General features: G+C 27.9%; 2 protein-coding genes across 2 annotated transcripts; one reads left to right on the plus strand and one right to left on the minus strand.

Annotated features, from left to right (window-relative positions):
* The first annotated feature begins 259 nt into the window (after positions 1-259).
* Positions 260-1,780, plus strand: ATA1 (TAPETUM 1). The gene is made up of 2 exons (XM_020355416.3): positions 260-415; positions 523-1,780. Exons 1-2 carry the CDS (start codon positions 363-365, stop codon positions 1,325-1,327), a joined length of 858 nt encoding a protein of 285 aa, XP_020211005.1. The 5' UTR covers positions 260-362; the 3' UTR covers positions 1,328-1,780.
* A 765-nt stretch (positions 1,781-2,545) lies between these two features.
* Positions 2,546-7,203, minus strand: LOC109797725 (uncharacterized). The gene is made up of 6 exons (XM_020357882.3): positions 7,070-7,203; positions 6,868-6,936; positions 6,346-6,413; positions 3,031-3,178; positions 2,862-2,930; positions 2,546-2,685 (listed from the first exon to the last, which is right to left on the minus strand). The coding sequence occupies exons 1-6, from the start codon at positions 7,121-7,123 to the stop codon at positions 2,608-2,610; spliced, it is 486 nt and encodes a 161-aa protein (XP_020213471.2). The 5' UTR covers positions 7,124-7,203; the 3' UTR covers positions 2,546-2,607.
* Between the last annotated feature and the right edge of the window lie 7,682 nt (positions 7,204-14,885).

A 14,885-nucleotide genomic window follows, 5' to 3' on the forward strand; every position in this document is an offset into this window, starting at 1 on the left:
TGGTATATACAAAACGTGTATAGGATATACGTCTATAATACTGATCGATTTTTTTGAATTACTAAATAAAACATCTTAAAAGATTAAAATAAATTGCATTATATTATTTTTCCTTCTTTTCGTGTTGCTGAATTTGAGTTCTAAAGATTTTTTTATTTTTCCGGAAACATGAGATTTAAATGAAATAGATGAACCAAGAACATGAATGAAGAGAATAAAATACAAATAAAGAAGTGAGGTTGAGCGGTAGGTATAAGGTACCGTAAGCGTGTTTACACAAGGAACGGAGCTTTTCTATACATCCCTCAAATTGATCAATATATAATTGCTGAATTTAAAGATGCACAAAACAATACAAAGAAATGGAGCCACACGTGACTCAGAATATAGAAACTCAAAACTCATCAGAAAAAAGGTTAGTACACTTAGTACTCTTGTTCATATTGATATGTGATATGCATAAGAAATTTCAACTGAATAACATTAATAAGATGTGTTATGTGATTTAATGATCTTATTAAGGCTAGTAGACAAGGTGGCAGTGATAACTGGTGGTGCAAGAGGAATTGGTGCGGCTGCAGCTAAGCTGTTTGCTGAAAATGGGGCACATGTGGTAATTGCTGATGTGCTTGATGATCTAGGAGCCACGGTGGCTGAGTCCATAGGGGGTCGCTACATACACTGTGATGTGTCAAAGGAATGTGATGTTGAATCAGCCATTAGCCTTGCACTTTCATGGAAGGGCCATCTAGACATCATGGTCAACAATGCTGGAATTGCAGGCTCTGAAGGAAGGAGCATCACAACCCTTGACATGGACCAAGTGAGGCACTTATTTTCCATCAACCTTCATGGAACCATACATGGGATCAAACATGCTGCAAGGGCAATGATCAAGGGCCAAAAGGGAGGGTCCATCATATGCACATCAAGTGCTGCAGCCATCATGGGTGGCTTGGCCTTGCATGGCTACACCATGTCAAAGGCAGCAATGGATGGGTTGGTGAGAAGTGCTGCTTGTGAGTTGGGACAGCATTTGATTCGTGTTAACTGCATTTCCCCACATGGGGTTCCCTCTGAGATGCTTCTCAGTGCTTGTAGGAGGTTTGGGAATGTTGATATTACCCCTCAAAGATTGAAGGAAATTGTTGGGACAAGGGCTAGTTTACTCAAGGGGAGAGGTGCAACCATTGAAGATGTGGCTCAAGCTGCTTTGTTTTTGGCTAGTGATGAGTCTGGCTTCATAACAGCACACAATCTTCGTGTGGATGGGGGACATACTTCTGCTGATAGTAACATGAGTTACATCTACCAAGACCCAAAATGAAGAGAAAGTAACTATAAATAAAGATGAATGTTTGCAGCCCTCTCTCTAATACTTTCTCTGTTGTTGGATGACTTATCATTTAATGAGTATCTTTCTCGATTAAACAGTGAAACTCACCGAAATATATGATTTTCAATAAAATCTCGCTAGCTAATGATAGAGAATATTAGAGAGTGTCAGCTAACCTTCCTCGTCAATAAATCTAGTTGTCATTTGAGGAGGAAACACAAGAAAGTGAATTAGGCTCCTTGCATTGAGTTCGATACTCTTAACCTTACCAACTATAAAATACATTTAGTTCTTTAATTTCTGTTCCAGAATAATGTATGCATGGTTTCTTCTTGATGCCTTGGCATGTCATGATATTCTGATCAATTATTTTGTATTGTTATTTAGTAACTCCATCAATCAAGGTTGGTGCGTACTGATTAGAAGAACATCTTAATTATTACATATAGATCTCCAATTTTCACATGTGGTACTGAAGACTACTTATTCCAAATTTTTCATGTGTTAGTCTTGTTATATACAAATGTGCACTTTCAAGTATACAAAGCTTCATGATTAAGTTAATCTTTCATGTGTTAGCCTTTGATCACCAATATTTATTTGACTCTCCCACACAATACATATACAATAAAGGGCCGAGGTGATTGAGTTAATCTTTCAAATTTCCACTATAGATCAAATTATGTCACAAGATCAAAATCGTGTACGCATAGATCACAATGAATGCTAAAACCTACCCAATTACTGCAATTAGATTGACTTTGGCTACGATGGTCCAAAATTTGCTTAAGAAAGAAAACAGTTTAAAAGATCGTGCTGGTCATAGTTTAGTAAACTGATAAATAGCGATTGATATTTTAGGAGGTCTTGGCTTTTGATCTTAGTTTGTTCTAGTATGACCGTGGGTCATTGCTAGCTCAAAGTGGTTCCATGACCTAGTTCTAGCCAAATCTACTCATCCATTAGTCTTGCTGTATGATAAAGGATTGAAATAAACACGTCTTTGATTTAGTTTAAGTTCAAAAAGTTTCAATCATGAATCATTATTGAAATGTAGAAAGTAATAAATTATTCTAAGATGAAATTCATTGAATAATGAATTGAGAGCTACATCATAGAGTTCTCCAGAAAAGGAGCACCACTCAAAACAAAAACCAAATTAGAGCATCTTTTTACATAATGCCCTAGCAAACAAGAAAAATTAACAAATCAAAAAGGAAAAACAAAAACTAAGTGAAACTGGCAGATGAGATCCATCCCACTTAATTAGTTCAATTTTTGTTCATGCCTGTTGCATTCTTCACAGCATCAGCAGCTCCTTGTGCTGTTGCCATCACTTGATGACCAGCCTACATACAACATGAATAAAAAAACATATAAACTCAAGTGGATCGAAAATATAATAAACCAAATTTTGATCTAGTATGGTCTATAAGACTATAACTAAACATGCATGATATTCACATGCATTTCACAGATTGTCACAATAACAAAGGATTCAATTTGATGAATTAAAAATTGGAACCTCTTGCACGGTTTCCTTAGCAGAATTAGCAGCATTGCTAGCCATGTCCATCAAGTTGTTAGCCTTTTCCTGTATTACATATATACAAAATAATATATGGTTTAATTAATTACATTATGTAAAATTGAGCATACCAAAAAGACTAAATTTGAGTAAAGAGGAAGAAAACCTGAGTTTGGCCCTGAACCTGGCCCTGAGCCTGTCCAGCCTGGTAGCTCATCTTCTGGGAGTCCATCTTTTGAAACTGTAATGAACTGAATGTAGTGATATGATCAAGAATGGTTCTAGTTTGAGAATTGAGATGATGATTAATTTCCCTTCACTCTTGATATTTATACGCATGTTTCATAGAGAATTGCATTGCTAGAACTTTTGGCCACCACATGTTCAAGGGGACACGTGGAATTACAACATTTACTGGTTATAATTTGAGGGGTTCTTGGGTGGTGCTATTTTTCAGGAGAGGCTTTAAATCGGTTGACTGGGATAACTGTGGAGAAGTCATTACTATTTTCAGAAGTTTGTTTCTGATTTGATGCATGGACAAATTCTTTCTTGTAAAAGTATATAGACAAATTCATTATAATCATTATAATGGGAGAAATTGTTGTGAACACACAATTTATTTATATTCACCTATCTCAATGATTCAAATAATGTGCTGTCCGGGTTCGCACGTGGTATTTTCTTTTCGCTTTTGGTGCATCTATGAACCTCTCATTATTAAGCCGTTCCTAATGATTATAATTACTAGATAACGTTTTTCTTTTGAAATCTACAATTCCTGTGTTAAGAAGAAGATATATTATTTCACTATAATCTTTATTGTAAATTGAAATTTATCTTGGTCTTAAAATGAAGGGAGTCTTAAATAAAAAGGACGTAAACTATTAGGATAATATGCATTCACTTTTAATAAAACTAATATCACATTATACAACAAAACGGCTTAGGGATGGATCCAAAGAGGGTAAGAATAAAGAGGCCTCGTAATTTGTTTTCTTAAAAACTCGTAAAGTTTATAATTTGTAGAGAGGAAAGAAAGAGAACGAAAGAAAGCGTAAAAAAGAAGTGAAGAAAAACATATAAGAAATAGTGGGAATGTATAGGTTATTTGGTTAAAGAAAAATAATATAAGTTTCAAATTTTTAAGTTCATGAAAATAACTTATTTAAAAAAGTATTTACAAATTCTAGTTATTAATGTCTTAAATAACCAGCTTATTTCACAAAGATTTTTTTCCCACAAAAATAACTAAAAGTTAGAGAATTTTTTAAAAAGAGATTTTTAACATGGATTTTACAAAATAAAGTAAATAAAAAAATTATTCTCAAATTAAACCATATTAATTTCTAGTGATATTGATGGTAGAAAGAAAGCTTGATAAAGTAAATTTTGAGTTAACTAAAGGAATAGTCGAATTATTGTTGTTTTGGAAACTCATTGGTTACATTATATTTTTCTTTTTGTCTACGGACATTATACTGGGGGAGATCCAATTGAACAAAAAAAATATTTGAATTAACTAAAGGAATAGTCGAAATATAGAATACAATCGAGACCTGTATCAATGAAATAATTTATTAACTTAAAATCAAGAATATAGCCAAGGTTTATATCCAAAAATGAAGATAAATCTGAGGAGTTTTTAGGGACTTGAAATCAAACTTTATGGTTTAGAAGGATAATGCACTGAAACGGTAGGGTCAAAAGGTTAGGCCCATTAAAATAGTCCGATAAAGTTAATTAAATAATATAACACTCGATAATGTGGTAAATAAACACGATTAATTTGCATTTAATATAGGATTAATATTTTAACCGTCATACTATACTTGAATGATGAAGTATCTTTTTTGCAAATGTATTTCCTATCTATTTAGTATTGGAAAGAAGAAAATTCTTCAAATATGGAATATAATAGGGAAAATTATGATAATATCCTCATATAGATATAGATATTTTGCAAAATATTAAAAAAAAATAGTATTAAGATAAGATTATATATATATATATATATATATATATATCATTTTATCGCTCAAGATTAATACTAATGTTATTGTTAATATATTGAAAGATATATTTCGACCTTCCAATCATATTCATATTACCTGTCGAGACGACTAATGATAATATCTTGAACAAAGGCGATATTTCACATTATATCTTTGATCTTAAGTATCTCGATAGTTGAGATTGTTGAAATAGTTGAAGATATGTTCATTTTTATGCGTATAGCATGTTTAAGCAATCTTGATATTTTTTATCATTGAACGAATTGAAACAATTGATACTATTAAACATTATAATGTTGAATATGAATTACTTGACTATACAAGAGGAGCAAATGAGATTAGGAGATTAACTCATCATTAGTAGTTATATTACCTAATTGGTAATCAGGGAATAAATCCTAACAAATTTAAATACATTATAGTCCGTATAAATAATTACACTAATTGAAATAAAATTATTATTCATTTATTATCCATTTAAATATTTGAATTCATTATTCTAACTTGAGTTTACAGGTACCTATCCTTCAAAATTATTGACAAATAAGAAGTTTAGAGTTCGACAACAGATTTATTGGTACACCTATTTATCATCTCAAGATATTTAAAAACATAACTTTTTATGATAATTTGTGTATTTTTTTTAAGTGATGAGTATAAGAATACATTGAATACAAAATGTGATAATTTTTAGATTTGTTAAAATTATATTATTTATTTAATATATTAAATTTTTATTTTTAATAAATTTATGTGTGTATTTAATAAATTGTCTATTTTTAATATATTAAAAATACTTATATATTAACGGTCGCATTTAATATTTGTCTCATACCTATAATAAAATGTGGGACTGTATCTAAGTAATATTTATGTTTCTATAAATTTATTCGATCTTTAATATTCTAGTATGATATATATCTCAAGGTCTTTAGTGATATATTCTTTTATTTTATTTTTTATACATTGATATAATCTATGATATATATGATTATAAAACTTTTAGCTTCTCCATTAAATAATAAGGAACGAATATTTTTAATAAAGAAATCTTCCAACAATTAAACATTATTCCCTAACACTAGAAAATTATCTCAAAACTGTGGACGAAGAAGAAGACGACTTCCGAAACAAAAATGAAAAACGCTATCTACGACACTACGTGCATGCTACAAAATTCATAACCCAGTTAGGGTCATCTTTATTTTATATGATCGTTTATGAAATTTGAAGGTAATTATATCTCACTGGTCGATGACTTGGAATTTAAAACTTGCAACTGACAGGAACGAATTTGATTTCACTAACTTATGAATGAAAAAGACGATTACATTTGGTATGAAATGAAATCTACTTATGGATATGCCCGAGATTAATTAACTTGGGACATAAATCTACAATTGAATCAACATGGCATTTGACAATGTCAACGGAAACCAAATCCAGCAAAATGATCCACTGCTCCTCACTTGTTCACTCCATCCTTCACGGCATCAGCAGCTCCTTGTGCCTTTGCCTTCATCTGTTGACCAGCCTACACATAATTCAATAATTAATTAAACACCTTCATTTTTATGCTCCATTTTTTGCACAATATTCCCATATATATTGCTGTGCATCACTAATATTCTGTGTGAAGGGGCCTAAGCGCATCGAGCGAATTCATGTTGTAATTTTGTATTGTTGCACACACACTATGTAACCCTATTTTCTAAGCAATAATAAAAACAATAGTTATGTCTCGACATGGTCACATTTGAGACATGTTGATCCACGATTCTGATTTGGTTCCAAATATACACTTAATTGTATTTTTGACGTGTGTGTTTTGTTCTGCTTTTAGAACGTGATTTTTATTAATAACATAATGTCGACAAATATGTTAATGCTACTAGCATTGGTAGATGCATGTTAAGAACCATGTTGCAAATTACACTCCTATTAACAATCTAAAATTTTGAAAGGGCCACAAATAAAATTTGTAGAACCTCTTGCATGGAGTCTTGTGCTGACTGAGCAGCATTGGAAGCCTTGTCCATCATGTTGCTAGCCTTTTCCTGTGTGCATATACAATTGTAAGCATTTAAATAATAATAATAATAATAATAACTTTTCATCTCATTGAGGTCGATTACATGAATCACTTATTTGATTCGTTTAAAAAGACAAATTAAATAAGAGAAAGGAAACCTCAGTTTGGCCTTTGGCCACTCCAGCGTTGTACCTTGCCTTCTGGGAATCCATATCTTCTATAAATTGTAACCGAATGAAGTAAAGATATAAATAATTGTTATGTTTGAGATGTTGATTACTTTGTATACTCTGTTTAGATTTATATATAGCTTCTCAAAACATTACATTGTCTAACACGTTTTTTTCTTAATTTGTGGCTATTAATTAAGATTGACAATTTCAATGTAACTCCTTAATTTCCATTTTTCTAGGACATATGTCATGTCATTCTAACAAAGGGAAATGAATAGAGGAATAAGATTCGCTACTTGTTCACCAGTAGAGTGTAGCTCATAAATTTCATATCTAAGGGTCATCTTAGAGCAAATAACTTAATTGAACAATATAAATTATAATATAATATATTTATTTGTATAACAATGAAATCCAGGTTCAACACCCCCTCATATAATGAGTTGACAGTAGAAATGAGAAAATATTTGTATAATCACATAAATTGTTTATGTACATGGGATGAACTATACAAGATATTTTATTTTTTTAACAATTTTTCCTTTTGATGTTATAAAAAAATCATGTGTAAAGTGTTTGATGTAATTATTGATAAAGACACTCAACAACATCAATTTTAACTTCAAAAGTATGTTTCTCATAGGTTTGCATTATTTTTTAGATGACATTATCGTTACTCTTTCTCAATTAATTTCACTTCATGTTAACTTGTCTTGTCTATTTCAATTATAATCTTTCAATACCATCTTGTTCTTATAGCGATGACGGCCAACTATCAAACTCAAGTTTTAGTTGATATCTTATTTCCATTTAACTTTATGTATTTATAATTTTCTAGTCAACTTCAATTAGAAATCAGCCATGAACTATAGAAGTATAAATAACTTTTTTATTTCTAACTACACTCATCCCACAACTAGATAATACATTTCGTAAACTTTTTTGGTGAAGAAACGTTTCATAAACTTGAATAGACATTTCATAGACTTTAATGCACAATTCAAACAATTCACTGGGTTAAACGGTACATGTATTTGTTATTGCTTTCGTATCTACAAGTAGTGAAATATGCAAGAGTACTAGTCCATTGATATGTTATAGAATATAAATATGATTGTGTTACATAATTGTGTAGAAAAAAGTTAGACACTGACGACCTACATATTCATTTATTCTTGAATCATTTGTATCATCACCTATGGGTAAAGTGGCCCTTTCAAATCCTTCTTTCACTGATCTTGTTACTTTAGACAAGTGTTATCAAACAAGTATAATTATATTCATTCAAATGTCTAATAATAGTCTCCAAATACATATGTATTCAGAAGCTACAACTATACATTTAAATGAATATGGAGATGTTGTTTGATAACATTTATCTTGATGATTACTCTAATTGGAATAGCAAGTTTCAGAAGACCAATACAGTTGTCTTGACACAAAGGCTACATTCAAGTAGGTTTTAGAAATTATGGAAAGAGTTGATTCTTAGCCAAACTCCAAATTTTATACAACTTCTCCCCATTATTTTACATATTTTGTCACTTTATTTACCTCTATATTTATATATATATATATATATATATATATATATATATATATATAGATAACTAACTTCAAATAGCATATCAAGATTAAATTTAGTTATTATCGTTTATTAATAGCAACAAATAATATGCTGTAAAAAAAATGGTAACATATATAAATTAATTGTAATATAGAAGGGTTTATAAATTTCAAAAATCTAATATGTCAATGTTATACCCATTATTCAAGCTTTATATACTATAAATAGAGTAATAGATATTTATATCAGTTAGGTCAACATTTTTTTAATATTTTTTTGTTATAAACGATTTATAAATGAGAGCAATAAAAGAAAAAAAATCCAATGAAAAAACATGTAATAAATGAAGTTTTTCAACTTTTTCAACATTATGTTGACACAATTTTATATTTTTATTTCACATCCTCTAGTTAAATCTATGCATAATTTCTTTGACTACTGATACATGGAAAGTTCAGAAAAGCATCAATGGAAGATTTCTTAATATAATAAACTCACTTGTTTCTTTGTGAAAAAAATTAAAACCATAAATCATTAAGATACTAAACCAAAATAGTTATAATATATCATTGTTTATCATTTTTAAGAATGATTATTGGCAAGTATATTATAAAGAGTATAATATAATTTCTAAATATTTTCGTAGTATGTATAATTTTAAATATATTTTCAATATTCAAACAAGATCATCCTATTCTTGCATACAAATGAAAAAAGATCAAGTAAAAATTCTTAAAATTCTATCATTATAGAAAAAAAATTATTACCAGCTAACTCTTCTTAAATCAAGAAAAGAAAAAAAGAAAGAAAGAAAAATTGGGACGCAAAAAAACAAAAGAAAATCAAGAAAGGAAATTGATTCAATTAAAAAGAAAAATTCTTACATTCAATTCAAAAGATCAAGTAAAAATCGTTAGAATTCTACCATTAAAGAGAAAACATATTATTAGGATATAACTTTTGTTAAATCAAGAAAAGAAAAAACAATTTGGGACATGAAGAAACAAAAGAAAATCAAGAAAAGAAATCAATTCAATTGAAAAGAAAAGATTTTTGAGATTCAATTCAATCTAGCAAAAATAAATTAAGCAATGGAGAAATAAGTTAAATTAGTTGTAATTGAGTATAATATAATTTCTAAACATTTGTACCATCACCTATGGCTAAAGTGGTCCTTCTAATTCCTTCTTTCACTCATCTTATTACTTTAGACAAGTGTTGGATCGAGCGCTTACCACTGGGCCAAAAGCTATAGCTAATAGTCAGGGCGCAACTCTTTTTACTTAAGAGCGCAGCAGCCCAAGCGCAATGATTCGACAGTGACTTGGCCCACCTAGCCTCCGCCACGGGACAATTGATGCAACCCGCAATAATCTCCCCCTCAGCAATTGCCCCGCTGGGTATCGAACTCATGACCTTGGCTCTGATACCAATTGTTGGATCGAGCGCCTACCACTAGGCCAAAAGCTATAGCTGATAGTCAGGGCGCAACTCTTTTTACTTAAGAGCGTAGGAGCCCAAACGCCATGATTCGACAGTGACTTGGCCCACCTAGCCTCCGCCACGAGACAATTGATGCAACCCGCAACAATCTCCCCCTCAGCAATTGCCCCGCTGGGTATCGAACTCATGACCTTGGCTCTGATACCAATTGTTGGATCGAGCGCTTACCACTAGGCCAAAAGCTATAGCTGATAGTCAAGGCGCAACTCTTTTTACTTAAGAGCGCAGTAGCCCAAGCGCCGTGATTCGACAGTGACTTGGCCCACCTAGCCTCCGCCACGGGACAATTGATGCAACCCGCAATAATAGTGTTCTCAAACAAGTAGTACCATATTCATTCAAATGTCTAGTAGTAGTCTCCAAATACATATATATTCAGAAGCTACAACTAGACATTTAGATGAATATGGAGATGTTGTTTGAGAACATTTATCTTGATGATTACCCTAATTGGAATAGCAAGTTTCAAAAGACCAATACAGTTGTCCTGACACAGAGGCAATGTTAAAGTTGGTTTTAGAAATTATGGAAAGAGTTGATTCTTCAACAAACTCCTAATTTTATACAACTTCTTCTCCCCCATTATTTTACATATTTCGTCACTTTATTTACCCCTCTATATTTGCATATATATAACTAACTTCAAATAGTATATCGAGATTAAATTTAGATATTATCATTTATTAATAGCAACAAATAATATGGTGTAAAAAAATGGAAAAATACATAAATTAATTGTAATATAGAAGATTTTATAAATTTGAAAAATCTAATATGTCAATGTCATACCCATTATTCAAGCTTTATATATTATAAATAGAGTAATAGAAATTTATATAGGTTAGGCCAATAATTTTTTAATATTTTTTTGTTATAAACGATTTATAAATGAGAGCAATAAAAGAAAAAATCCAATGAAAAACATGTAATAAATTAAGTTCTTCAACTTTTTCAACATTATGTTGACACAATTTTATATTTTTATTTCACATCCTCTGGTTAAATCTATGCATAATTTCTTTGACTACTGATACATAGAAAGTTCGAAAAGCATCAATGGAAGATTTCTTAATATATATAATAAACTCACTTTTTTCTTTGTTAAAAAATTTAAAACCGTAAATTGTTAAGATACTAAAAATAAATAGTTTTAATATATCATTGTTTATCTTTTTTAAGAATGATTATTGGCAAGTATATTATAAAGAGTCTAATATAATTTCTAAATATTTTCATAGCATGTATAATTTTAAATATATTTTCAACTCAAACAAGATCTTCTTATTCTTGAATACAAATGAAAAAAGATCAAGTAAAAATTCTTAAAATCCTATCATTATAGAAAAAAAAATTATTACCAGTTAATTCTTCTTAAATCAAGAAAAGAAAAAAGAAAAAAAATTGGGATGCAAAAAATCAAGTAAAAATCGTTAAAATTCTATCATTAAAGAGAAAACATATTATTAGGATATAGTTTTTGTTAAATCAAGAAAAGAAAAAACAATTTGGGAAACAAAGAAATAAAAGAAAATCAAGAAAAGAAATCAATTCAATTGAAAAGAAAAGATTTTGAGATTCAATTCAATCTAACAAAAATAAATTAAGCAATGGAGAAATAAGTTAAATTAGCAAAGAATTTAGAAGAAAGAAAAACATACCAATTGTATGAGTATAATATAGTTTGTAAACATTTGTACCATCAGCTATGGCTAAAGTTGTCCTTCCAATTCCATCTTTCACTGATCTTGTTACTTTAGACAAGTGTTCTCAAACAAGTATCACCATATTCATTCAAATGTCTAGTAGTAGTCTCCAAATACATATGTATTCAGAAGCTACAACTAGACATTTAGATGAATATGGAGATGTTGTTTGAGAACATTTATCTTGATGATTACTCTAATTGGAATAGTAAGTTTCAAAAGACCAATACAATTGTCCTGACATAGAGGCAACGTTCAAGTAGGTTTTAGAAATTATGGAAAAAGTTGATTCTTCAACAAACTCCTAATTTTCTACAACTTCTTCTCCCCTATTATATAAATTAATAGCAACGTAAAATATGGTATAAAAAATAGCAACATATATAAATTAATTATAATATAGAAGATTTTATAAATTTCAGCCAATGTCATACCCATTATTCAAGCTTTATATATTATAAATAGAGTAATAGATATTTATATCAATTAGGCCAATATTTTTTTAATTTTTTTTTATTAAAAATGATTTATAAATTAGAACAATAAAATAAAAAATCCAATGAAAATTTGATTAATAAATGAAGTTCTTCGACTTTTTCAACATAAAATGTTGATACAATTTTATATTTTTATTTAACATCCTCTATTTAAATCTATGCATAATTTCTCTGACCACTAATACATGGAAAGTTCATAAAAGTATCAATAGAAGATTTCTAAATATAATAAACTAATTTGTTTCTTTGTGAAAAAATTTTAAACCATAAATTTTTAAGATACTAAAATAAACTAGTTTTAATATATAATTGCTTATCTTTTTTAAGAATGATTATTAACAATTATATTCTAAAGAGTATAATATAATTTCTAAGTATTTTTGTAGTATGTATAATTTTAAATATATTTTCAATTAAAACAAGATCATCCTATTCTTTCATACAAATGAAAAATATCAAGTAAAAATATTTGAAATTCTCTCAATACAGAAAAACAAATTATTACCGACTAACTTTTCTTAAATCAAGAAAAGAGAAAAAAAAAGGAAGAAAAGAAAAGAAAAGAAAGAAATTGGGATGCAAAGAAACAAAAGAAAATCAAGAAGAAAAAAATTGATTCAATTGGAAAGAAAACTTTTGATATTCAATTCAAAAGATTAAGTAAAAAATCATTAAAATTATACCGGTAAAGAGAAAACATATCATTAAAATATAGCTTCTATTAAATCAAGAAAAGAAAAAACAATTTGGGACATGAAGAAAAAAAAGAAAATCAAGAAAAGAAAGCAATTCAATTGAAAAGAAAAGATTTTGACATTTTCAATCTAGCAAAACTAAATTAAACAATAGAGAAATAAGTTAAATTAGCAAAGAATTTAGGAGAAAGAAAAATATACTGATTGATGAAAAATGACTCGAATTGGAGGAATGAGTTGAAAGTTCAAGAAAGACAAATAGCAATTCAAGAAAATAAAAGGTTGATTGTCACAAACATATAATCTCATCTCTCAACTTTGTTAGTATTTTTGAATGAATTTTATTATGAAAGCTTGTATTATTTATAAACACATGTTCAACCGAATAGAGTAATTTAATTTAATTTTAATGAATAAATGTTAAAAATTGTAGTATTTCTTTTAGATATTTTATTATTATTTATAATAAAAAATGCAAATATATTAACAATATTATTATATTAGTAGTTATTAAATATATGTTGTTGTTTTTTAATAAAATAAGAACATATTTTAATCATGTGGATTAGTAATATATATATATATATATATATATATATATATATATATATATATATAAGATAAAGTATAAATATAGCAGAAGAAGATTGATAAAAAAAATGTGATATATATAAATATAAATGAGATTAACAAAAAAAATTTAATTATATACTTAATATTTATATTATATTGTAATTAATTTTATTTTAATATATTTATATTTATATTCAATTATTTATATTTGTTAAATTACTAATTTTCTTATTTATATATTAATAATATATTTTATTTAATAATAAGTTATGCGTGTATAATTTTAGTTTGATTGAAAGTATATATTTACTTTTTTCATTATATATAAAAAAAATTCTATTGCAGTAGTTTAAATAGCATTGAATTGTACATTAAAAAGTTCTAATATGTTAGAAAACATTGTTACATTTTTTTATTGGCGTTATGTCAGCACAAAAATTTATTGACTATTAAATTTAAATCTTTATTATATCATGAAAACTTTTATTTCATAAATGAGATTTTTAAATATCCGATATCAAATACTCTTAAATTTTACATTTGAAAAATTATAAAAAATAATTTAATGAATTTACGTAATAATTAAATATTTTACATTCACATATTATAAGAATGATCAATTTAGTGAAAAAATCATTTTTTTTATCTTTTCTTGTGCAAATTTTTGTTTAGTTAGTGATAATTATTTTTTTTGAAAGCAAATCAAATTTCTTTTATTTAATTCATCGGAATGTACAATTTGGTTGAAATTGTATAAAATTATACTAACCTCTCTTATAACTTCTTAATCTTTATTTAATTCATCAATTAATAAAATTAACTACAATTACTTTTCCCTCTTTCTTATTAATTAAAACAAAAAATATTATTAGAATACCTTAAAAGCAACATATTATAATGCATATTTTTTTCAACAACAAATATATAAGCAATTTTACAAACATTTCTTATTTAATTTAGAAAATTCATATTTATGAAACATTTCAATTCATTTATTAAACTCTCTTATTAATTTATTTAAAAAAATTGAGATGTTATAAGAATAAATATTATCAAATTTTGTTTACGTATATCAAAAAGGAAACTCAAGATATATGAGCAAGAGATAATGACAATACGGAATGAAGTTAATGATCGGATGAATTTAAAAAATAATGTTTATTTTTAATAATTCCATATTATAAATTTAAATACTTACTTTTAAACAAAAATAACTATTTTATTGTATTTTATTTGTTTCAAATATTTAATTAAATCTAGTTT

Source organism: Cajanus cajan, chromosome 4, assembly GCF_000230855.2.
Source record: "Cajanus cajan strain Asha chromosome 4, NIPB_CcT2T_4, whole genome shotgun sequence".
In the NCBI taxonomy this organism is placed as follows: Eukaryota; Viridiplantae; Streptophyta; class Magnoliopsida; order Fabales; family Fabaceae; genus Cajanus; species Cajanus cajan.

What these genes read in the sequence shown, in the direction of transcription:
- LOC109797725 (XM_020357882.3), bottom strand. Translation starts at nt 7,123, where the DNA reads ATGGATTCCCAGAAGGCAAGGTACAACGCTGGAGTGGCCAAAGGCCAA. An exon ending in AAGGATGGAGTGAACAAGTG is followed by an intron (nt 3,179 to 6,345) that starts AGGAGCAGTGGA and finishes TCAAGAGTGAAG; the next exon opens with GGAAATTAATCATCATCTCA. An exon ending in AGGTTCAGGGCCAAACTCAG is followed by an intron (nt 2,931 to 3,030) that starts GTTTTCTTCCTC and finishes TATGTAATACAG; the next exon opens with GAAAAGGCTAACAACTTGAT.
- ATA1 (XM_020355416.3), top strand. Translation starts at nt 363, where the DNA reads ATGGAGCCACACGTGACTCAGAATATAGAAACTCAAAACTCATCAGAA. An exon ending in CAAAACTCATCAGAAAAAAG is followed by an intron (nt 416 to 522) that starts GTTAGTACACTT and finishes GATCTTATTAAG; the next exon opens with GCTAGTAGACAAGGTGGCAG.